Source organism: Physeter macrocephalus, chromosome 6 (assembly GCF_002837175.3).
Source record: "Physeter macrocephalus isolate SW-GA chromosome 6, ASM283717v5, whole genome shotgun sequence".
In the NCBI taxonomy this organism is placed as follows: domain Eukaryota; kingdom Metazoa; phylum Chordata; class Mammalia; order Artiodactyla; family Physeteridae; genus Physeter; species Physeter macrocephalus.
Genome location: NC_041219.1, coordinates 77863093 through 77887487, shown reverse-complemented (window position 1 = coordinate 77887487; position 24395 = coordinate 77863093). Strand labels below are relative to the sequence as shown.

General features: G+C 39.6%; 1 protein-coding gene across 1 annotated transcript in view; it reads left to right on the top strand.

The window, feature by feature from the left end:
* The window catches only part of DENND5B (DENN domain containing 5B), a 226603-nt gene that overhangs the window by 97533 nt on the left and 104675 nt on the right, over window positions 1–24395 (top strand). Inside the window, exons 2-4 of the mRNA XM_028491163.2 lie at window positions 9445–9510; window positions 12367–12476; window positions 20211–20877. Of these exons, the coding sequence (XP_028346964.1) occupies window positions 9445–9510; window positions 12367–12476; window positions 20211–20877 (843 nt within the window). The remainder of the gene's footprint in view (window positions 1–9444; window positions 9511–12366; window positions 12477–20210; window positions 20878–24395) is intronic.

Here is a 24395-nt window from a genome sequence, read left to right as displayed (position 1 = left end):
TTCCGCAGCAGTGAATTCCACCATTCTGTCTTCCAGGTCACTTATCCGTTCTTCTGCCTCAGTTATTCTGCTATTGATTCCTTCTAGTGTATTTTTCATTTCAGTTATTGTATTGTTCATCTCTGTTTGTTTGTTCTTTAATTCTTCTAGGTCTTTGTTAAACATCTGCATCTTCTCGATCTTTGCCTCTATTGTTTTTCCCAGGTTCTGGATCATCTTCACTATCATTCTGAATTCTTTTTCTGGAAGGTTGCGTATCTCCACTTCATTTAGTTGTTTTTCTGGGGTTTTATCCTGTTTCTTCATCTGGTACATAGCCCTCTGCCTTTTCATCTTGTCTGTCTTTCTGTGAATGTGATTTTTGTTCCACAGGCTGCAGGATTGTAGTTGTTCTTGCTTCTGCCGTCTGTCCTCTGGTGGATGAGGCTATCTCAGAGGCTTGTGCAGGTTTCCTGATGGGAGGGACTGGTGGTGGGTAGAGCTGGCGTTCCTCTGGTGGGCAGAGCTCAGTAAAACTTTAATCCATTGTCTGCTGATGGTTGGTGCTGGGTCCTCCCTGTTGGTTGTTTGGCCTGAGGCAACCCAACACTGGAGCCTACCGGGGCTCTTTGGTGGGGCTAATGGCGGACTCTGGGAGGGCTCCCACCAAGGAGTACTTCCCAGAACTTCTGCTGCCAGTGTCCTTATCCCCACGGTGAGCCACAGCCACCTCCGACTCCACAGGAAACCCTCCAACACTAGCAGGTAGGTCTGGTTCAGTCTCCCCTGGGGTCACTGCTCCTTCCCCTGAGTCCCGATGTGCACACTACTTTGTGTGTGCCCTCCAAGAGTGGAGTCTCTGTTTCCCCCAGTCCTGTCAAAGTCCTGCAATCAAACCCCACTAGCCTTCAAAGTCTGATTCTCTAGGATTTCCTCCTCCTGTTGCTGGACCTCCAGGTTGGGAAGCCTGACGGGGGGCTCAGAACCTTCACTCCAGTGGGTGGACTTCTGTGGTATAATTTTTTTCCAATCTGTGAGTCACCCACCCAGCAGTTATGGGATTTGATTTTACTGTGATTGCGCCCCTCCTCCCGTCTCATTCTGGCTTCTCCTTTGTCTTTGGATGTGGGGTATCTTTTTTGGTGAGTTCCAGTGTCTTCCTGTCGATGATTGTCCAGCAGCTAGTTGTGATTCTGGTGTTCTCACAAGAGGGAGTGAGAGCATGTCCTTCTACTCCACCATCTTGGTTCAGGCTCCCAGTCGAGCCCCAAACTTTAGACACCAAATCTCAGTGGAGCTTCCTGGTTGATGAACACATTGTTGAGGGGGTGAGGTGGTGTGTAACACACCCTGAGTCCACAAGGAGAGAGCATGAAAGTTCTGCAATCTTTCCCAGACCTCAACCTGTGTGTATCTTCATTTGTCTGGTCCTTCTGATTTGTATCCCTTGTAATAAAACTACAATCATAAGTATAGCATTTTCCTGAGTTCTGTGAGTTATAAATTGTCAGACTAGAGGGGTTTGTGGGAACTTCCAAATGTATTGCCAGTCTGTGAGAAGTGCAGGTGGCCTGCGGAATCTCTGAAATCAGGGCAGTCTTATTGGGAACCATGCCCTCTAATGGATACTGCCCGCACTAACTCCAGGTGGTTAGGGACAGAATTAAATTGGGGTACCTCCAGCTGAGTTTGAAGCAGAATATCTGTATTGTGTACTCCTTTGGTTCCCAGTGAATAAACTTGTGTAATTGAAGTGTATTTATATTTAATGTTAACTAAATAAAGCATGGCTCTTTAAATTTGATGTAATCAAGAAGGAAATATATTATGAGTCTCTTAGAAATTCACAACTTACTGGATGTATGTTGATGTACTTTTATTAAGATCTTAATCAAAATAAACTTTTAGGCTTACCAGAATTCAGGTTTCTTTATCGATGAACATTTTTCAGTAGTGTCTATGAATTTTCAGAGATCCCTCCAGCTTCTTTTGCTTGGTTCCCTTTGTGACCAGCAGCCTACATCTGCAAGATTGCCAGCTGGATTTAGAGGTTGTATATTTAGAAAGGCTAATAGGCCCATCGTGAGTTAAAACCTGTGGTCTTGATTAGTAGCTTAGTGGTGGGTATATGGCTTCTTCTGTGAAAGGTAGAGAGCATTCGTAGAAAATGGGCAAATTCTATCCCATATTTGAAGAACTATACTCATCATGCATTTGAGCACAGTAGCAGGCAATGTAGAGCATTACCAAGGAAGAGAAGGTGCAGTATAGTCAGGGTTTGGCATTATAGTCAGAAGGTCAAAACTAACACAAATTAAAATTGAGGCTAATCCAGAAATATAAAAATAGCTAACTGTTGTAATAACAACCCTAGACTATCAGTGGCTCAAAACAATAGAAACTTATTTCTCATTCATTGTTTAGTCTAATGTAGGCCAAGGTGAGAAGGGGCTCTGTTTTGCAGAGGCATTCAGTGAGCCAGGTTTCTTCCATGTGTAGCTTTCCCGTCTTTAAGGCCCCATTTCCATTTGCATTTAGCTGATGAGTAGCAGAAGAAAGACAGGTTGTGTGCCTCAAGCTGGAGGTGACACCCATCACTTCTGCTCCCATTTCATTGGTAAGAAATAGTCTTTTGGCCCCCACCCAGATGCAAGGATATTGGGAAGGAGAGGAGAACATGGATGTTGGTGAGCACCTACTGTCTGTCATAAATCCAGGATCAGTAATAGCTGTTCATTGGTGCTAAGATTATTGGCATGGCTTATTCAAGTGAGAATGGTTTGGGACTATTTCAAGGAGTGCCAGAGGGAGAAAAGATAAAGTGGAGAGAATGCAGTCCCTCGTGGATTCAGTGTCCTGGATAACTGTTATCAAACTCAGGTTTGGCTGCTTGATGCTTGAAAACCAATACTTGAGAGACAAGTGCTGGTAGGAATGGAAAGGTTGCTTTATTCAGGAGGCCAGCAGCCTGGGGAGAAAGCGGACTCATGTCTGAAAACCAACTCCGAAGACTCTGCTCTACCATGAAATTTTTAAAGGGAGAATTATTTGAGGAGGGCGTCAGGGTCTTTGTTCTCTTCCACTCTGTGCAGACTTTCCTCTGATTGATTGGTGGTAAGGTAACAGGGCAGTGTTCCAGGACTCTTGTGCTCAGCCTGAAGTTACCATCCTCCACCTGGGTGGGGGCCTTAGTTCCTGCAGAAGAACTCAAAGGTATTTTGTTAAGTATATTCCTTGTGATGGAACCAGGACCCAGCCCTGTGGCTGCACTACTCTTTCTTGACTACTCCTCCTTTGTTTCTGCATTCCCTCCCTTCCCTGATAAGCAACTGTTTGAATCTGCCCTCTGGGACTCAGGGAAGGTCAAGGAGGCTGAATGAAGCCTATTTCCTGCAAACAAGAAATGGGTGACATGGAAAGGATTTGTACTTGGGAGGGCTTCAGAGGGTCTTGTTCTGTTTCATAAAGGCTTACAAGGATAAAGTAAGTAAGCTGTATGCTGGGGATAAGAAGTGTGGTTGCCTGGGGAGTACACCCTGTATCAGCCATAATGTAGTATGGAACGGGCAAACCAGCTCTCTGTGTAGAATTAGGAAGGCAAGATAGGAGAGTGAGAGATCCTCAGAGGACTGGACTGTCCTGATCAGACCTAGAGCATCAGTCACTGTGCCTGGCATAGTGTAGGCACACTGGAAATGTTTCTTGAATGAGTTAACATCCTCCTGTCTTTAACAAAACAAAACCTGAAACCCTTCCCTCAACCCCACATTCTCCTCCAATATTATCCCTTTATCATCTTTCCAGCAGAACTCCTCAGAAGAGTTGATTATGCTCTCTGCCTCGACTTCCTCTCTTTGCAGTCTTTCTTGGAACAACACCAGACAGGTTTTCACCCCCACACCACACAGAAATCTCTTTGTCAAGGTCACAGTGACTTCCTGTTGTCAGCACCGTCCTTGTTAAAACATTTTCTTTAACTTGGCTTCCATGATGCTTCTGGTTTTCTCTTACCTTACTGACTGCTTTTTCTCATTTATCTTTTTGCCAGTTCCTCATCCTCTTCCCAGTCTCTCAGTGTTGCTTGAGTCCCCTAGGTCTGACCCCAGGCTTCCTCTCTTCATCTACAGTCATTTTCTAAGTGATCTTACCCAGCCCTGTGATGTTAAATACCGTCCTTTTTATGTTTCTAACTTTCCCCCTGAATTTAAATTCATATATCTAGGGGCTTCCCTGGTGGCGCAGTGGTTAAGAATTCGCCTGCCAATGCAGGGGACACGGGTTCAAGCCCTGGTCTGGAAAGATCCCATACGCCGCGGAGCAACTAAGCCCATGTGCCACGTCTACTGAGGCTGTGCTCTAGAGCCCACGTGCCCCAACTACTGAAGCCCACGCACCTAGAGCCCGTGCTCCGCAACAAGAGAAGCCACCGCAATGAGAAGCCCGCACACTGCAACAAAGAGTAGCCCCCGCTCATCGCAACTAAAGAAAGACCATGCGCAGCAATGAGGACCCAACACAGCCATAAATAAATAAATAAATAAATAAATAAATAAATAAAAATTTTTAAACATTTGTGTATCTAAATGCTTATTCAAAAACTTCTCTTGGATATCTAATAGGCATCTCAGAGTTAACATATCCAAAACTGAATTCTTCATTCCAGCTCCCTGACAGCCCTCTTCCCCACAGTAAAATCCCCGTCTTCTCCATTGTTCCTTGTTTCAGTTAACAGCTACCCTATTCATCCAGGTGCTTAGGCCAAAATCCATGGTATCACGATATCCTTCTTGACTGTTCGTTTCTCTCACATCTAATCCATCGGTAAATCATACATAATATTTTATGCCTTCGGAATGTATTTAGAATCTTATCACTTCTGACCACCCTAGCGCTCTCTAATCCATACTGCCATCATCTCTTGCCTGGACTGTTGCAGAAGCTTCTAACTGATCTCTTTGCATCTACCCTTGACCACTACAGTCTGTTCTCTCAGCTGCCACGATGATCTTTTTAAAACAAAGTCACTTCTCTGTTTAAGACGCTCCAGTTACTTCCCAGGATACTTAGTATAAAATCAAAAGTCCACACCACAGCCTACAAGGTCCTGTTTTATCTGGCTCCTGGCTATCTCTCTGACTTCATTTTCCACCACCTCACTCAGATGCATTGGTGTCCTGGTCTTGCTGCGTCTCAGCTGGGACAAGCTCACTTGTACCACAGGGACTGTCCACTTGCTCTTTCCCTTGCCTGAAATACTCTTTCCTGAGATGACCTCGTACATAGAATTAAGAGCACAGACTCTGGAGTCAGACTGCTTAGGTTTGAATTTCCTCGTTATCTGACCTGAGCAAGTTATTCAACCTTTCTGCGCCTCAGTTTCTACATCTGTAAAATGAGAACAATAATGGGACCTACTTCATAGAGTAATTATGATGATGAAATGGGTTAATATATGTAGAGCACTTAGAATAACACCTGCCTATAGTAAGCTCTGTGTGTTAACTCTGTGATGGCTACTACTTCATCAGGTCTCTGCTTATACGTCGCCTGCTCAGAGATGTCTAAATAGTTGGAGAATTATCAGAATGAAGAGTGAATATGCAGCCTCCTGGGGGATGTGCTTCGAAGGGGACAGCTTACTGTGGTGTAGAGACAGCACATGTGCAGGAAATGTCTTTCTGTGAATGTCACAGGAGTGCCCCTTTATTTTAGTTACCGCCGTGAAGGTGCCCACCCCTCCTCACCCACTCCCATTTCTCTTTCCCTGGTCAGTCTCTTGTAGGACCCACTGCTGCCTAGTATCCCCTCTCCCAACTCCCGCTCATACTAATTCAGGCTGGGTCTTTGGAGATAGACATTTGGAGACCTGTAGGGTTAGACAAGGGAAGGAGAAGAGTTACCTCACCACCATATCATCCCTTTTTCTTTGCCTCAGCATGGACTTCTTAGGCAGCATCCATAGTATCTCCATTTCCTCCTCTCACCTTTATCAAAATACCGAGGAAAGATTACTGACTGTGAGTATTCTGTCCGTGTGTGTGTGTGTGTGTGTGTGTGTGTGTGTGTTTTAACTTTACCTCTAGAGAGAAAAGGAACCCAATGAAAAAGGGACAGGGCAGAAGAAATTACCTGTTTCAACTTCCCTTCTGTTTTCATTATTCCTATCAGCAAACTTTCTTTAAAGCATCTAGACTTCAGTGATATCCTTCAGGGACAGGAGCATAGGGAAGTATTGGGAGACTTGGCCTTGTTTTGTGGAGAAATACCCTGTTCAGAAATAGACTGTGGTGGAAATGGACAACAAGGGAGGGAACTCACTGGGGCCCTAGAAGTGGGAAGGTTCAGAGAGGAGATGAGTGAAGAAATATGTAACAGGGTCTCTCAGCCTGAGAAATAGCTCCAAGGTTCACAGATCTCCCTCTACTTGCAACCTCATGCACAGCCTGTAGAAATCCTCACCAGTGACTCGGAGCTGGGGGCAGGGTCCCTTACTCCCAGTGCCAATCCAGATTTGGTCTAATGGTGATTCACATTATAGCTTTGCATGAAGCAGATGCACTTATTTCGCTGGAAATTCTCAGAATTATTTAGGCCATAGTTAATTGGATTTTGGTGATCTGGAGGCAGTAATAAAATAATTGAATCTCAAATCTGTTAAAATTACTTTTGCTTATGTACCATTCTCCATATAACTGGCCAGAGTAAAATGATCTGGAATAGCTTTCATATTTTTTCTTTTTGTCCAGTAAAACCAGAAACAAAGGCTATATGAAGTAATTGGTAAATATAAAGGCAGTGATACTCTGAACACAGCCAAGAGTTTACACCTTAAACAGGGCAGGATAGGCTTTAGATAAGAGCTAGGCAGAATTATCAGACCATTGAATGGATTAGTTTCCCTACTTTGTGTCTCATTTCTGTAAGAGGGATATTCAGCATCATTTGTAAAATTCATGCTTGCTCTTCTAAATGGGGAGATATTTGTGTCACTTGGAGTAAGTAATCTAATACTACCCTACTCTGCTACTGCTCTAATTAGTAGTTGTTATTCCTATGACCCAGAAGGAGGAAACACCTGTAGTATATATTCAATGAGTGAGGTCTGCTTCTCCACTTCTTTCATGTTAGTCCCAGTTGTAACAATATTGCCCCCCAGGAGTATGCAGTAACCTGGAGGAGTGGAGGAGGGCACTGACTTGTGTGCCCACTGGGGCACCCTCAACCAAGGGCTTTGCACACTGGGTGTATTTTGGGGGGCTGTTCAGAGGTCTGTTCTGGGTCATCTATCCCTGATGATAGATGGATGTCAGTTCACAGTTCTGGCTGTCCCTAAAGATCCAAATAATTTCCGTCGTGATTTCAGGGTGCCCTTAGCCATTTATAATGAATCAGTTCCTTTATTCGTTCAGTTCAGGAGTTCCATAGGTAGCTTTCCCAGCCCTGTTTTTGTTGTTTTGTGGAGGGAGAGCATAGAAAATTTCTGCAAACCTTGTTTGGGATCTAGAAGTCTCACGATATCTGTGGATAGGTAAATAGCATCCCAAAGTAGAAGCTTAGCCTGTGCTACTCTCTTGGGATCATGCAGACCTTTGAGATGTGGATAGGAAGGTTCCCTGGCTATTCGGACCCTACAGTGATCATTATTTGGCCTTTAAAGGAAAGACTCTGACATCTCTAAGACATACAGAAGTTTACACACCCTTCAAACCTTCTAAGTTACAGAGCTCTAGTGTGAATTTTTTAATAGCCTGTGTCCTCATCGTAGTAAACTTTTCCCCAAGAGTTGATACTTCTTAGTTAATGGTACATAAGAGGATAGTTGACTAATGGAATCTCTGTACCGAGCAAACTTGAGCTTGTGTTTGCATAGCTTATTTCTCTTAACTGTTACCCTATACCAAAATAATGAGAGTTGCCATTTTGCTGGAAGTTCATACTGTGGGGCCTAGCCTCATCTTTGGTGAAGACAGTGCTATAGGTATTAAGAGAAACACAACTGTTAGTTATATTTATGAGACTTGGAGGAGCACAGACAAGCTTCTGATTAAAATAGTGAGCAAACAGCAGTGACAGAAAATAATTTATCAGCTGCTTATGCCAGCAAATTGATGGAAAGATACTAAAGAAAAGAGTGCCTAAATGAAGCAGTGGAAAAATGGATAAGAATGTAAATAGATTACAACACTTAATCTTCTTAAATTAGCATTATATTTCAAAGTATAAATTATTCTGTGAGAAATCAGAATGGTGTCCAAAACTAGTTTCTTACTACAATATGAATCCACAGTCATTTGGAACAAAATGCCACACTTGATGTGTTTTATTACTTTTAATCATTTGGATGGATTAACAGTAAGATATCTGTGTTAGCCTTTGCAAAAGGTAGACTACTTATAAGATTGGATATAATATATGTTTTTGTCCTTACATTAAATATTGGAATGTAATTTTTAAAAACAGACTTGATTTTTAGAACAGTTTTAGGTTTACAGAAAAATTGAGAAGATAATAAGAGAGTTCCCTTATACACCCCACCACACCTCCCTCCATGCACAGTTTTCCCTGTCATTAACATCCTAGGGTAGTATGATGCTTGTGTTGCAATTAATGAATCAGTATGATACATTATTGTTAACTAAAGTCTATACTCCATTCAGATTTCCTTTTGTTTACTTAATGTCCTTTTTCTGTTGGAGGAACCCATCAAATATACCACATTTACATTCAGTTGTCTTGTCTCCTTAGGCTCCTCTCGGCTATGACAGTTTCTCAGACCTTACTTGTTTTTGATGACCTTGACAGTTTTGACAAGTATTCATCAGGCATATTGTAGGTTGCTCCTCTTGAAATTTGTATTATGTTTCTCTACTGATTAGACTAGGGTTATAGGATCATATAGTAGGACTATGTTTAGCCTTGTAAGAAACTGCAAACTGTCTTTCCTAAGTGGCTGTACCTTTTTGCATTACCACCACCAATTTACGAGAGTTCTCTTTGCCTACGTGTCAGCATTTGGTATAGTCAGTTTTTTGGACTTCAGACATTCTGATAGGTTTGCAGAAATTGGGATGCAATTTCCATAGTGGGTCATTTAGTCTTACTACCATATTTTATTATATCTGACTATGGAAACATTAGCTTTCTCCTGATATTTCTCTTTAAATTAGCATTAAGAAAAGTGTGTACTTTTTCCCATATGAATAACTGTTACAGATGTTTCAATAGCATTTCACTTATTACATTAAAATACAATTACCTATTCTCTTTCCTTTCTTATTACTAATAGCTTATAAGCTACGTACTGTTAGTGTTAAGCTATGTTCCGTTGATGTTAATGTCTCATGTTTAATTGCGTTTGTTTAATTTTTTAATTCTCATTTTCCATTCTTCACAGTCATTTTTGCTTTTTTGTTTGTTTGTGTTTCTTTGTTCATAAAGCTTTTTTGTTTCTGTTACATTATGTAGTTTTGTACCAATGGCTAGAAGCAGATCGTCATGGCAAGAGCCAAGATGCTGCAAATACGACTTCAGGTAAAAATAAAAATAAAAGTTGAGGTGTTAGAAATTATTATTTTAATTCATCCCAAGCCCATCAAATTGCTTCTTTATTCAGTTTTGCTTAGGCAAAAAAAAGGTATTATTTTGTATTTCTGTTTTCTCATTTGAATCTTAATTTTTGTAAAGACCTCATTTGCTTCAAGCCTTGAAGAAATTATTTATTCATTAGTGTTTAAGCTCTCTTGGCAGATATGTCCTATATTCTTAGGAGGAAAGTCTTAACTGTAGCTTAAGGTCAGTAGGAGGTTACTTGGCAATATTACTTGAAATTAAGTCCACTTGTAGTTGTCGTGGGGGATATTAATATTTGCACAAATTTATAATCCTTGTTTATTTCAGGATAATGTTTAAAAGGTGGATTTTAAGTTAAGTAAAGCATACTTATGTAATTTCCATTTCCTGGGAATCCAAATTCTTAGACTGATTCATTTTTCCTGCTAAGTCCTAGCAGTAAATTCTATGTTAGAGGTTCATGGGTTCAAAGTGCAAAGGTTAGGTTGTTGCTCTGTCTGACACCTCCAAAAGGCATCTCCAAGATTCTCTTCTTTGACTGGTACTAGTAGGAATAGCTGCATTTACTCACTTCTGAATCCTTAACAGTGTTATCAGAATTATCACTCAGATTTTCTCCAAATTTTCTTCAAAATAATATTTGCCAAGACAGCTGTGTATATAGCAATGATCTTCCCCCCTTTTAAAGCAGTCCAATAAGAAGTGATGGTGGTGGTCCTGTTTTTCTTTTGTTAGATTTGTATTTCTGTTTCGTGGGTTTTTGTTTTTGTGAAATTCTTTTTCCCTGGAGGTGGTTTTCCTTCTCTCTCTTCTGGTTGATTCATCGTGCCTCAAGAGGGTGTGGTGTTCCTTCCTTAACAGGACAATTATATTGAAAATGGCAGTGTCATGACTTTTCTGATTTATTTCCCGACCCATTAGTAACTTGATATATGAATGAAGGTAATGTTAACTATTTTAACCAAACTGAGGCAGGAATTCATTAAAAGGTAAGTGTTGCAAGGAGTAATATCCTGCATTATATGCTGTTTCTTCTGCTCCTGCAGTATTTCATATTTTATTTACATTTGTGAATGATAAAATAAGCATTTTTGGTATTTGAGGGTGGGCGAAGGAGAGGGTTTCTTGACCGCTGGATATTATCTGAGGATATCCCGTTGCTGTGTCACTAGCACTGTCAGCAGCATAAACCTTAGAACCAGGAGAGAATTTTTGTTTTTGTTTTTCTCTGTCTTGAAGTGAAAAGTGACCTTTCTTTTTTTAATGAAGAAGTAAATAATCTAAAAATTCTTAGCGTTTACATGAGAATCTAGTACCAGCTTAAAGATACCATTTACCCTTTCTGAAATCAACCATGAGCCCTGACTCCTTTCTTCAGACATAGTGACCCATGGATGGTTTCACATTTTCCATTGACTTTCCCATACCCTAGAGGCATGGTGCAGAAATTGATAAACTTTCCTTAGGGATGCCTTTGACAGTTTCTCTTCTAGAAGTGAAAGCTCTCTATCTCTTAGAAGATGGAAATATGAGTTAGAAAGACATAGAGATGAAGTGCTTGCCTAAATAAGTGAGAGGAATCCAAAGGAAAATGATCATTAGCCAAGGACTTAAATTAGAAGTAAAAGGTTAGTTGCTGCAGTAAATCTATTTAAATTATGTGCCTTTATTCAGAAACGCTCCTGTGTATTTTATATTGCAGTCTCCAACAAGATTTTACAGTGTGACTTTTCCCTCCTTCTGTGATCTGATAAGTTTTGCACTGAAAGGTGTTTTAGTATACATCTTTTATATTTTTACCAGAGATGGAAACTGAGTCTAACTAGGTGTCCAAATGACTCATGAATTGCTTTATGATATTTTTATTTGTACAGATACTGGTAGGTGGCATTTATCTTTTAATACATCAGCTTGTGTTTCGTACTTACTTAGAACTTAACAAGTAGAAAGAACACAGGAGACAGAATGGTATTGCTCCCGAGGTCTTCTAATTCCTTAATCTCAACTTTTTGACACTGAGAATTTAAGATCCATCCATATTAAAATATTTTGTGAAAGTAAGGCATTTGGAGGTAACAGGTCTCATGGGAGTTAATTTGGTCAAGGACATAAAGAACTGAGCTAACAATTATTACTGAATTTTCTTATATATAATAATCAAAGGATAGTCTTTTACCTTTCCAGAATTTTAACAGGTGATGAAAATGGCTTAGAATAGCTTGTTTCTTTTCAGAGGTTAGTGTGCTTAATTTGTTCTGTCTGCTAAACCAGACAACTCAGTAATGATGTTTCTGATTCTGTTAATAATGTTACTTGTAAAAGCATGGCGATGCAGTCAAAATTACCAGAGATTTTTGTGGGAACTCAAGCAAAGTTGCCTCCTTTGGGCACTGCAGCATTAAGTCTATCCATGTACAAAATTTCAGGATCTTAAGAAGTATAATTAGCTTAATTTGAGATGTTTCTTTAGTGAGTTAAATGTTTCCAAATAGATTTTTTTTTTTTTTTGGTCACCACATGTTGAAATGAGGACAGTAATTAGGTTACAGCAAGGATTATTTTCACATGTCTTGATTTTTAGTATCAGTTGTGTAGCCAGGATTTTAAAATTCAGATTCTGAACTTTTAAATGCACATCTCTTATTAACAGTTCCTTTTCAGATGTCCATTGAAAAATTTACAACTGAGACTATTAGAGGTAGAAATTGAATCAGATTTCAATATTATCAGTCAGTATATATAGAAAATAAAAATAAAACTATGACATGCTTTTGAAAAAATTGTAGATATTAACTAATTACTAATTATCTGTTGTAGGTGAAAATTTTGACCAGAGTCCTTTGAGAAGAACATTCAAATCCAAAGTTCTGGCCCACTATCCTCAGAATATAGAATGGAACCCTTTCGATCAAGATGCAGTAAACATGGTATGTGTTTGGTTTTTGGTGTTTTTTTTTTCCTCTTCAGCCTTCTTTTTATTTTAAGATGACAGTAGTGACTATATTTTGAATGTCTACATTATTTCATTTAATTTAACCCTTTAAATAAAAAATTCTTTAAGATATATTATCCTCATTTTACAGATGTAGAAAATGAAGCTCAGAGAGGTTAAGTAACTTGCCTAAGGTCCCCATAGCTAATAAGTGTATGTAACAGACCCTCAAAGCCCATTTTCTTTTCCAGCTATTAAGCTGTGTGGTGAATTTGTATTAATTAATACATAGACACTTTGGTAACAGTGATATCATTTTCTTGGCCTGAAGTGGAGCCTGATGGAAGGAGCATGATTGCAGTTTTCATATTTCAAGGAATGTTGTATGATGGGTCTGTAATTTATCATATTCACAAAGTAAGGTAGGAAAGGAACTTCAGTGCATCATTTAGACATTAGTAGGAATTTGTTTATAAGGAATTTAAATTAATGTAATGAGTTACCAGTGGTGATTGTAAGTCCCTTTAGAGGTTCTTAAAAATACAGTAGGTCATAATTTTCAGGTCATTTAGGAAGGGTCCTTCTTAGAAGCCTAGATAATATTTTGTTCCTCCATGATCTCTGTGATTATAAAAATCAGGGGCCCCCAAAGTGAGTAAATCAGAGATCAGGCACGATAGGCACAGAAGTGATTAAAGGTGGACAGGGACTTCCCTGGCGGTCCAGTGGTTAAGACTCCGCACTTACACTGCAGGGGGGCATGGGTTCTATCCCTGGTCGGGGAACTAAGATCCCGCATGCCATGTGGCGTGGCCAAAAAAGAAGAAAAGAAAGGTGGAGTGAGACACATAGCTGTGGTTCTTTTTGAGTATTTTAAAGGTGGAGCCAAAAGACCCCATTATGATGTGATACTGTAAGGGAAGAAAATTAATATTTAGTAGTAGATGCCCGCTAGATACCTCATGAATGTTACTTTCACATACATGCTTACATGTACCCAGTGAGGATTCTTATTCATATTTTACAGAGGTTAAGTTTACTTGCCCAGAGTTATACAGGGAGTCTCAGAGGTTAAATCCCGATCATTTTTACTCTCTAGCTCACTTTTTTCCCACCTGCATGCTGCCTCCCCCAAAGAAAAGCTGTGTACCTTGGTTTTGACATGCCCCAAAATGATATGGGTCACATTGGATCCTTTGCTGTATTTCTCTATCACAGTAAACCCATTCCAGTCTGGACTTACTCCAAGGATGGAATAGCATGGTACTTTTTCTAAGGACAGATGCCTAAGGCACTTGGCAGTTCGACTTTGATTCTTTACAGAGCACAGTGTACTTATTTCTCTTAACTGTTACCCTATACCAAAATAATGAGAGTTGCCATTTTGCTGGAAGGTCATACTGTGGGGCCTAGCCTCATCTTTGGTGAAGACAGTGCTATAGGTATTAAGAGGAACACAACTGCTAGTTATATTTATGAGACTTGGAGGAGCACAGACAAGCTTCTGATTAAAACAGTGAGCAAACAGCAGTGACAGAAAATAATTTATCAGCTGCTTATGCCAGCAAATTGATGGAAAGATATTAAAGAAAAGAGTGCCTAAATGAAGCAGTGGAAAAATGGATAAGAATGTAAATAGATTACAACACTTAATCTTCTTAAATTAGTAATATATTTCAAAGTATAAATTATTCTGTGAGAAATCAGAATGGTGTCCAAAACTAGTTTCTTACTACAATATGAATCCACAGTCATTTGGAACAAAATGCCACACTTGATGTGTTTTATTACTTTTAATCATTTGGATGGATTAACAGTAAGATATCTGTGTTAGCCTTTACCTCTATCTGCATAACATTCATCTCTAAAGCAATTATCAGCTTCCTTGATCAGTCTTTGATATTTTCTTTACCCCTTCTCTCTGAGTTATTTTACGTAAGCAGAAAACATTTCCCTCTGAATAGACATGTAGGCTTGTGTTTCGAGGCTTAAGCACCATACAACATTTTGTTTATTGCTGCAAATCTAAAGGGATTTGCTGGTACTCCTTGAAAATCTCTGAAAAGCATCCCATTAAACTAGTCTGCATTTGGGTCATAGATTTACTTCCCTTAATTTCCTCTTTGATTTATTAGTAAGTACATTTGTATGAAGCTATAATTTATTCCCACCTAAAGGTATAAAGCTTTGTGCTTGCCTTTAGTAAAACCCTACTCCAATAAATTATCACCTTCTGTGATATCACTCATTCTGCTAACAAAGTGGAGCTTTGGATAAGGGTCATTAATTTCATACAAATTAAGTACCCCAAAGCAATGAAACTTGTTAAATAAAAAAAAATTCCATGTATATGAGTGCAGTACATATATAGCAGAAAATAGATATGTGACATTTGGAATTGCTTCTGAATTAATTGCTTTTATGTCTCTTGGTTGTGGATTCACAGATTTTTGTGGGGAAAAAAATGGAAGTATCATAAAACAGAGAGAACAAAACAAGTCATATACCCATCACCCAGAACTAACATGTCAACATTTGACAGATTTGCTTCAGAGTCATACCTTTCCTCTTAAATGAAACAAAACACTGCAAATGGAGCTGAAGTTCCCCTGTCTCCCCCCACACCCCACCACCCCCATTTCAGATCTCTTTAAGGAAATCTGCATATTGGCATCCATGACTGTCTATGTAATGTTCTAATAGATGGAGCTTATCCTTAAGAATGTAGAGAACCTAGAAATTGTTAGGAAGAAAATACGGTTAATACTTTTTTAAGCAAGTTTTGTGAAATATAAAGATTCTTTTTCTTATATATGTCCTAAATGAAACATCTGATATATGATATTTCAGGTAACTAAAGAGTAATGACTATTATATAGCTGTTTATAATCTGTAAAGCTCTTAAGTTTACAATTTACTATTTACTTTGATCACAAAGAAGGGTGGAGTGGAATGATGAGCGAAGAGTAAAGGGTAAAGGGTTGGCTGGAAAAAACCTATTTAGACATCCATCTTGCAAAATGCAAGGAAAAAGAGCACTATATACTTTTGACAGACTCAGGAAGTACTTGAATTTGAAATGGATAACCCTTAGTTACATTAATAGATCTGACATTGGAATGAAAGTAAGCCCTCATTTTGACCCAGCTTGAAGTTCATGTCTCACAATAAAATCATAGGAATGGGGGTTTTAATCCAGCCATTACTGGGGGAGCCCACTTGTTTTCTTAACATCGCAGCTAGGATATTTCACCGGCATCTCAGACTCAGCATACCCCAAACTGAATTCACAGGCTTCCCACCAATCTTGGTCAGTGAATGGTACAACCATCCACCTAGGTGCCTAAGCCAAAAATCTAGCATCGTGCTTGAAAGTTCCCACTTTCTCACCCTCTCCCATATGCAGTCAGTTATCATCTACTTCTCTCTGCTTCTGCATACCCGCCTTAGTCCAAACCAGCAAGCCCTCTTACCTGGACTCCTGCAATAGCTGTCTAACTGGCCTCCTGCGCCTGTCCTTTTTGTTCCTCACACTACAGCTTCTGCTTCTGCTTTCACCTCTCTTTGGAAGGCTCTTCCACTTCTCCTTCCCCTAGTGAATTCTTCGTATTGACCCTTCAGATTTCATTGTAAACATGTTCCTCAGAGAAGCCATCTCTAACCACCACCTTCCGTCAGCCTTCCAGCGTTCAGCCAGGTCCCCTTAGGTTCTCTTGGCACCTTGTACCTTTTTGTAGCACTGTTACAGTTGCAATTAATTAATTATGTAGCTAGTTGTCTACTCCCTGTCTCCTGCTATAAAGTAAGTACCATTAGGACAGGAACACTCTCTTTTATTCATTGCTATCTCCCTAGCTTTGCACATAGTAGAGGTTCTAATCATTGAATAAATGAAGGTCTATATGCTTGCTTACAGTACGTCCATTCCCTGTCTTTGTTCAGCTGTCACCTCCACTGCAAAACCATCTCTTAAGCAGGAATGATTAGGTGCTCTGTCTTCTCTATTCCTATAATACTTTGAACACACTCTGTAGCAGTATTGATTACATTATTTTATAACTGCTGGTTTATATGTCTTTCTTTCCTATTAGGCTAGAAGCTCCCAGAAGTAAGGGATTATTTTCATATTTGTCTTTTGAGTTATCAAGATCTAATGCAAAACATGACATAAAATAAATGTTTATTAAATGAAGAAAGGAAAGAGAGGGAAAGAAGGAAGGAAAAAAGGAAGGGCAAGCTGACTCATTGAGAGTTTTATTTATATAGTAAGAGAGAAGGAGTGGGATTAATAGAACTATAGAAAATGGAAAAAAGAATTGTTAAAATTCTAGCCACACTGCCTAAAAGAGTCCAGAGAGATAATAAGGACATTTGGTCACTCAAACCAGGAGAGGTACACAGCATTGTGAGCCCAGTTTGGCTAGAGTAGTCTGATTGCCAGCGACAATGTGGTCAGCAGTGACAACTCTAAATTTTTAGTTGTTGTGGGAGAGTGGGGTGGAGAGGGGATATTGTTGGTAAACAGCAATATCAGGGGATAAAAGATGTTGTTGAAAGCCATGGTGAGCAAATCTTGACTTAACAGTTCAGGATTATGAAAAATAAACTTGACAAATCATATGATTCTCACTTTTAAAAATGAAAAAGCAATAGCATTTTCCAATTTATGGTTCCCAGATTAGAAATATAATTCTTAGTTTTGTTGATGTGTCGGAAGAGCATTTAATAATTCTTACATCTGTTATCTGTAGCATAGAGAGTCATTCTTCATTTTGAGCACAACTTTTGGCAAGGTTTTCCTGTAGATGTTTGAATGCATGCTGACGAAAACTACAAATCCTTAAGGGAATATTTGGCAGCTGTTCAAAAACAGTTTGAGCTGGAATTTTGTGGTTTATGATGTCAGGAAACCTTGTCAATTAAATTAAATCTTTATGTTGACTTTGGAGGTCACTGTGTTTCTGTATTGCCTATTTGATGTAAAAAGAAAACTACAGATTGAATGAGGAGATGAACTAAATCTGATCCTGTACCCCGAGCTGTTGTTTTTGATTGTTTTCTTGTTCATTCATTTATTCATTCATTCATTCAACAAATACTTCCGTGTGCCATGCACTATGCTGTGCAGGTTTGAGCTTAGCCTGGAGCAAGACTGACTCAGATCATCCTTCCTACAATCTTTATTGACTATAGTTAAATGTGTCAGATGAGTTTTCATTCATAATCAGTAGAAGATCTCATTGACTTGTTATGGTGAAAGCAGCTTTAATTATGAAGGCCTCATTATGAAAATATTCTGCCATGGCCTTTTATTCCCAAGATTAGGAATAAGCAGAATTTCCCCCTAACAAATCGAGGTATTCATGTGTTTAACCTAAATCTATATCTTATTTTGCCCAAATGTACACAGTAATTTAATTTTTGTCAACATACATATATAATAATAATTAAGTAAAGCTACCATAGCTCTTTCCAATTCTTATATTCTTATATTCAGTGATATAAAATATAAAGACATTTTCACTGGGATACTTATGCTGAGCTTCACAATTTTTGCTTTTTATCTTTATCAGTCACCATTTGTTATGGCCCCAAATAGTGTATTGTTCCATGTGTGGTACTCTTGAATGGTTAAGGCTATTACCAGTCCTTGAGTAGTTTTCAATCTAGAGATGAAACAAAATTTGAGAAACTACTGTGTGTCAGTATACAATGTACATATGTATACTGTGGTGCAGGATTTTAACTGCTTCATTCAACAAAGACTTTTTAGAGGAGAAGTGACATTTTAATGGCATTTATAGGATGAAAACACTATTTTTTATGGAAAGATAAAGGAAGGCCTCTTTAAGGTAGTATTTATATGGAGACTTACAGGAAGTAAGGGAGTGTTTTGGGTATATATAGCTCTATAACAAACCATCCCAATGTTACTTAAGTGGCTTAAAACATAGGCTGGCAGGGTTTTTTTTTCCACAAAGGGCCAGATAGTAAATAGCTGAGCGTTGTGGGCCATGCAGTCTCTGTTGCAGTTATTCAGCTCTGCTGTTGTAGTGCAAAAGCAGCTATAGACAGTGCTTAAATGGAGGAGCGTGGTTGTGTTCCAACAAAATTTTATTTTCAAAAACAAGTGGCAGATTGGATTTGACCTCAGGGCTGTAGTCTCTTGATTTAAAACAACAAAATCATCATTTTGCTTACAGATCTGCAGTTTGGGTAGGGTTTGGCAGGGTAGCCCCTTTGCTCTACTGGATGTGAGTTAGGGTGGTTCCAGGCTGAGGACTGGGATTGTCTGAAGGCCCCCAGCAGAGTAGGTGAGCTAAAGAGCAGGTTTCAGTTCCCCAAAACCTCACATTCTGTCTTCTGGGCTCGTTTTTTTTGTGTGTGTGTGTGGTATGCGGGCCTTCCTCTGTTGTGGCCTCTCCCGTTGTGGAGCACAGGCTCCGGACGCGCAGGCTCAGCGGCCATGGCTCACGGGCCCAGCCGCTCCGCGGCACGTGGGATCCTCCCAGACCGGGGCGCGAACCCGGTTCCCCTGCATCGGCAGGCGGACACGCAACCACTGCGCCACCAGGGAAGCCCCTCACTAACACCTATACACACCTATACTTATCCTCAGGTCTCCGCTTGGGCTTCCTTCATTTTTTCCCCTGGTGGCTCCCTCTTTTCTCATTTATGTCCTCCTGCTGTGTTTTTTCTTAGCAGCCTATATTTACCCTATCATAGCACTTCCAATACTTTATAATTTTATTTTTTTATAATTTTTTAATCATCTGTCATCCTTACTGGACTGGAAGCTTCAGAGGAGCAGGAACTGTGTCTTTCTCACCATTGTACCACCATCACAGGGCCTAGCTCAGAAAGGCACTTAATAAGTGTTTGTTCACAGTTTGGATGAAGGACATGTAACTGTTAGGTGAATTACATTTTTTTGGTAATGTGGGGATTTGGGAGAACTTCTAAATTTTACACCAGATAGATTATTAAATCTGAAAAAAAAATGTCATAATGTATGGTAAAATTATTTCTATGCAGAAAGTATATTGTAATACAAAAGTAGAAAGGAATAACAGAAAAGTTAATAATGATCGTTATTTTAGGATAGTTGAATTACAAGTTCTGTTTTCCTTAGTGTATTTCAAATTTTCTATAATTTGTTTAAAATGTTTTAAAGACTCGATTTTAATTTCTTGTGCTTTGTAAGTATCTTAAATATAGCATCTTTAACTCCTCACGTAATTTTATTCCCAAGTTTGACTCAAGCCTGCATAGTTCCCAAGACCTGGGGCATGATCTCTGCTGGAAATAATCTAAAATGTCTTGTTTCTACCCTTCTGCTTCAGTAAATCAAAAATCATTTAATTTTCAAAGTTTATTTTCCTAAGGATAATATTGTTCAAAATAGCAAAAATGATACTGTTGTTTTTATTATTCTCTTTAACTTTTTTTCCATTTATCAAATGAGCCTTCACCTGTCTGTGTATTCCTCTGAAACATTATCAATGTTATTCTAAAAATAGTCCTTAAATACTAAATATTTGTAAAGTGCCCTTGCATATTTTGTCTTCAAGTCACTGATGCAGCAAATGTTGTAGATAAAGAAACCGAGGCTCAGAGAAGTTACATGACTTAATGAAGGTCACAAGCTCAGATGGAGCTTCACAAACATTTTTTTCTGGTTTGAAGTTGTGTACTGCCTTCTGATGCTTTTCTTCTCCTTCCTCCACAGTTGTGCATGCCTAAAGGGCTGTCTTTCAGAACACAAACTGACAATAAAGACCCTCAGTTCCACTCATTTATAATTACCCGGGAAGATGGTTCTCGTACCTACGGTTTTGTTCTCACTTTTTATGAAGAAGTTACAAGTAAGCAAATCTGCACAGCAATGCAGACGCTCTACCAGATGCACAACGCAGAGCATTACAGCAGCTTGTATGCTTCATCCTCCTGCAGCATGGACTCACTGGCAAGCAGTATTGACGAGGGAGATACCACTTCCCTTTTGAAACTCCAGCGATACAACTCTTACGACATCAGCAGAGACACCCTGTATGTTTCAAAAAGTATATGTTTGATCACACCACTGCCTTTCATGCAGGCCTGCAAGAAATTCCTTATCCAGCTTTACAAGGCAGTTACCTCACAGCAGCCACCACCCTTGCCGCTTGAGAGCTACATCCATAATATTCTCTATGAGGTGCCCCTTCCTCCTCCAGGGAGATCACTGAAATTTTATGGTGTTTATGAACCTGTCATCTGTCAGAGGCCGGGCCCCAGTGAACTTCCTCTCTCCGATTACCCGCTCCGAGAGGTCTTCGAGCTCCTGGGCCTGGAGAACTTGGTACAGGTGTTTACATGCGTTCTTTTAGAGATGCAGATCCTTCTCTACTCACAAGGTAGGTCTGCCCTAGATTTTAGGTCTCCCAAAAGCAAGTACTTATGCTCTCAACTACTGGGGTGTATTATTAGAACCAAATAATTAATGGTCCGAAGTCTCTTCTGATTGTGTAAAGGAGAGGGTTTTAGGTAGGACCAGAGGCTGAGAGGTTACTTCTCTTTTGGATGGCAGTGGCTGTAGAGAAAAAAAGGGAAGGAATATAAAAGCATTAACTTGGCTGACTTGAGTGTATTTGTTCTTTAATGGAAGTACCCCTTTTTTTCCCTGATAATAACATAATCATCATGAAAGAAACATATTTCTTTTTATAATGAAAGTGAGAGAATCCTCTTACTACCAGGAACATGTAGACTTCTCATTTATTTACAGGTTAGTAAAGGTTCACATCAAGACTCAGCTGACATTGGAAAGGGATAAACGGAATCGTTGACTCTGCAGTTTCCTAAGGCGATCAACTTTGGATGGGTTGATTTCATGTAGTGAGAGAAAGGAGTACAGGCGTGTGGAACAGACACGATTCTCCTAGGTCTAATAATTCCACCAAAGTTATGTGGGGGGGTTTTGTTTTGTTTTTAATCCCAAAGGAAGTTATGTTTGTGATATTTTTCATTCAAAATTCTCCCAAAACATACTTAAGAAACTAGCAGAATTTGGGTTTTATTTTACCAGTGCATCTGTGATGACTAACTTTGAGCCTAGACTAGAGCACTGGTTCTAGTCTGAACATGAATTTGCAGAGGAAATAGAGATGCTGTGTTTTAATGGATAGTGAATTGAAGGAAAATATAAAATGGTACCTGTGCCTTGATGGGTCTTTTGAAAAATGTGGCACAAATATTGGGTTAGCATTTTGCTAACTTGTACTTAGGCTGACAGAATGGTAGTGCAGTCTCCTGACTGTTGCTGTCAAGCTTATTTTACCAGTTTCTTTTTTTTCTTTTCTATTTTAAATTATAAATGAGGCTGAGCCAAGTAGGCTATATTTGTACTTCCCCATCTTGTGTGTATGTTGATACTGTTTGTGTGTTGACAGCCCTTCATGAGGTTGTATTTTCTTCAGTTTATCCTACATAATGTTCTCTGATAATGTGTTCCGGTGTCTCAATATTTGTTGTCAGGAAGTTCTTCCCTAATGACTAATCTCAATTCTTTCCTGTCCTCGTGCTCTCACTTTCTTAGTGCTGTTCATTACCGGCAGATCACCCTTTTGTATGTGAAAGATTTAATGTTAAGTAATTCTTTCTTCCTTTCTACGTCTTCCTGTCTTGCTTTTTTCCCTGAAGCGGGTAGGGGTTGGAGAGTTGCTTGTTGGGGCAGGGGCTTGAAGCTTAATACCCTCAGGTATATTAGCTTATTAGTAAAAAGAATTTAAATCCTAGATTTTCAAGAGATCTTCCCAGTGATTTAGTTCCATTTCCTAATGTTCTGCCTAGAGAAGCAATTTGGGGCAGAAAGAGTATTGGTTTTTAAAGTGATAACAATCATGGGTTCAAATCTCTGTTCTGTCACTTACTATTTGTAACCTTGGACAAGTTACATAATCTTCCTGAGTGTCAGTCAGTTCATCTTTATGGGGATAACAGGTTTTTTTCCTTCCTCTCTCACTGATTTATTGTGAGAAAGTAAGAAACCTGTGCTGACTAAATGATAGCCAATGTTGTTGTAATTATTATCAGTTTTATTAGTCCTACATAATCCTCTATAAAATTATGCACATCTTAAGTTGTGAGGGTCTGACATATTATTGCATTCAAAGTATAACTTTGTTAAATTAAATAGTCAAGGCATTTGTTTCAGGGTTGAGAACTTAATAAATGTTCTCTTATACTGAATGTCATGCTTTTTAAAGAAAAAAACCCTTCGTTATCACACTTCCTGTTTTAAATAGCACTTTATGTCTCTGTGCTTGTGGTATGTCTTGAGCTCTTATCTTTCTGCTCAGCTTGACTAGCTTATCCTATGTAGTTTATGGAGTCTGTTGAAAAGTTATAGTTGATTAATATCTACGTATTAATTTCAGTTTCAAATTAAGAAGACTGAATATTTATGAGCATGTTTTTATACTCAAATGAGTATTTTTTGGTAACTTGGTCTTTTATGCTGAACACGAGAGTGAATCTTGAGATTGTAGAACTCTCATACATATATTTTTAAAGTGTCATACAAAAAAAAGGCTCATAAAGTAATTTTCTAATCATTCACAGAAATCACTCTATATTAGGAATTGTACTATTAAAGTGCCTTGTACATTTTGGTCTTTTTGCCCCCTGCATTTAATCCTCTCAACAATGAGTTAGTACTGCACATGCTTTTATGAAGGAGGAAATTGACGCTCCGGGAAGCTTAGTAACTTACCCAAGATCACACAGCTATTAGGTAACGTGGTGGAGCTGAGAATGGGCTTGGATCGGTCTTTATCCAGAACACTTACCCACATGTTAGCTGTATTGGGCACTGCACTTAACTTTTCCTTATCTGTCTCAGTATTTATTTTTAAATTATAAACTCACCTCTGAGGGTCTTTTGTAAAGATACCATGTTAAATAATTGTAGATTATCTGTGTAAATGCACAAGTGTCTCTCCCATTAGAGAAAGAAAGGAATGAATTAAGAGTTATGTTGATTTGTACTCTGGTGCCGTTCTTCGTTTCTCCTGACTGTGTTAAGGGGTTTTAATAACATCTGATACTTCATTTCTTGTTCACTGATGCCATAAAATTTAAAAACATTACAAGTCTTGAACAATTATCATGAAAACCCAAAAAGAATAAAAGTAGATGGATTTCAGTGATGAAAATGTCCTTCTAGACTGATTTGAAATTCTTGTCCACAGCCCTTTTTTTTTCTTTATTTTAAAAAAAATGCTGCCGCACACATTCCTGGGCCCTGTTTGTTTGTTTGTTGGCTGCGTTGGTCTTAGTTGCGGCACGTGAGATCTTTGTTGCGGCACATGGGCTCCTCTCTAGTTGCGGCACGTGGGCTTCTCTCTAGTTGTGGCATGCGGGTTTTCTCTCTCTAGTTGTGGCGTGTGGGCTCCAGGGTGCATAGGCTCTGTAGTTGTGGCGCATGGGCTCTGTAGTTTGCAGCACGCGGCTCTCTAGTTGAGGCGCCCGGGCTCAGTAGTTGTGGTGTGCGGGCTCAGTTGCCCTGCGGCCTGGATCGAACCTGAGTCCCCCTGCATTGGAAGGCGGATTCTTTACCACTGGACCACCGGGGAAGTCCCCCACAGCCCATTTAAATCTATCCAGTCTGGGGACTTCTCTGGTGGCGGTGGCGCAGTGGTTAAGAATCCACCTGCCAATGCAGGGGACACACGTTCGAGCCCTGCTCTGGGAACATCCCACATGCCGCAGAGCAGCTAAGCCCGTGTGCCGCAGCTACTGAAGCCCACGCACCCTAGGGCCCCCGTGCCGCAACTGCTGAGCCCGCATGCTGCAACTACTGAAGCCCGTGTGCCTAGAGCCCATGCTCCGCAGCAAGAGAAGCCACCGCAGTGAGAAGCCCGCACACCGCGAC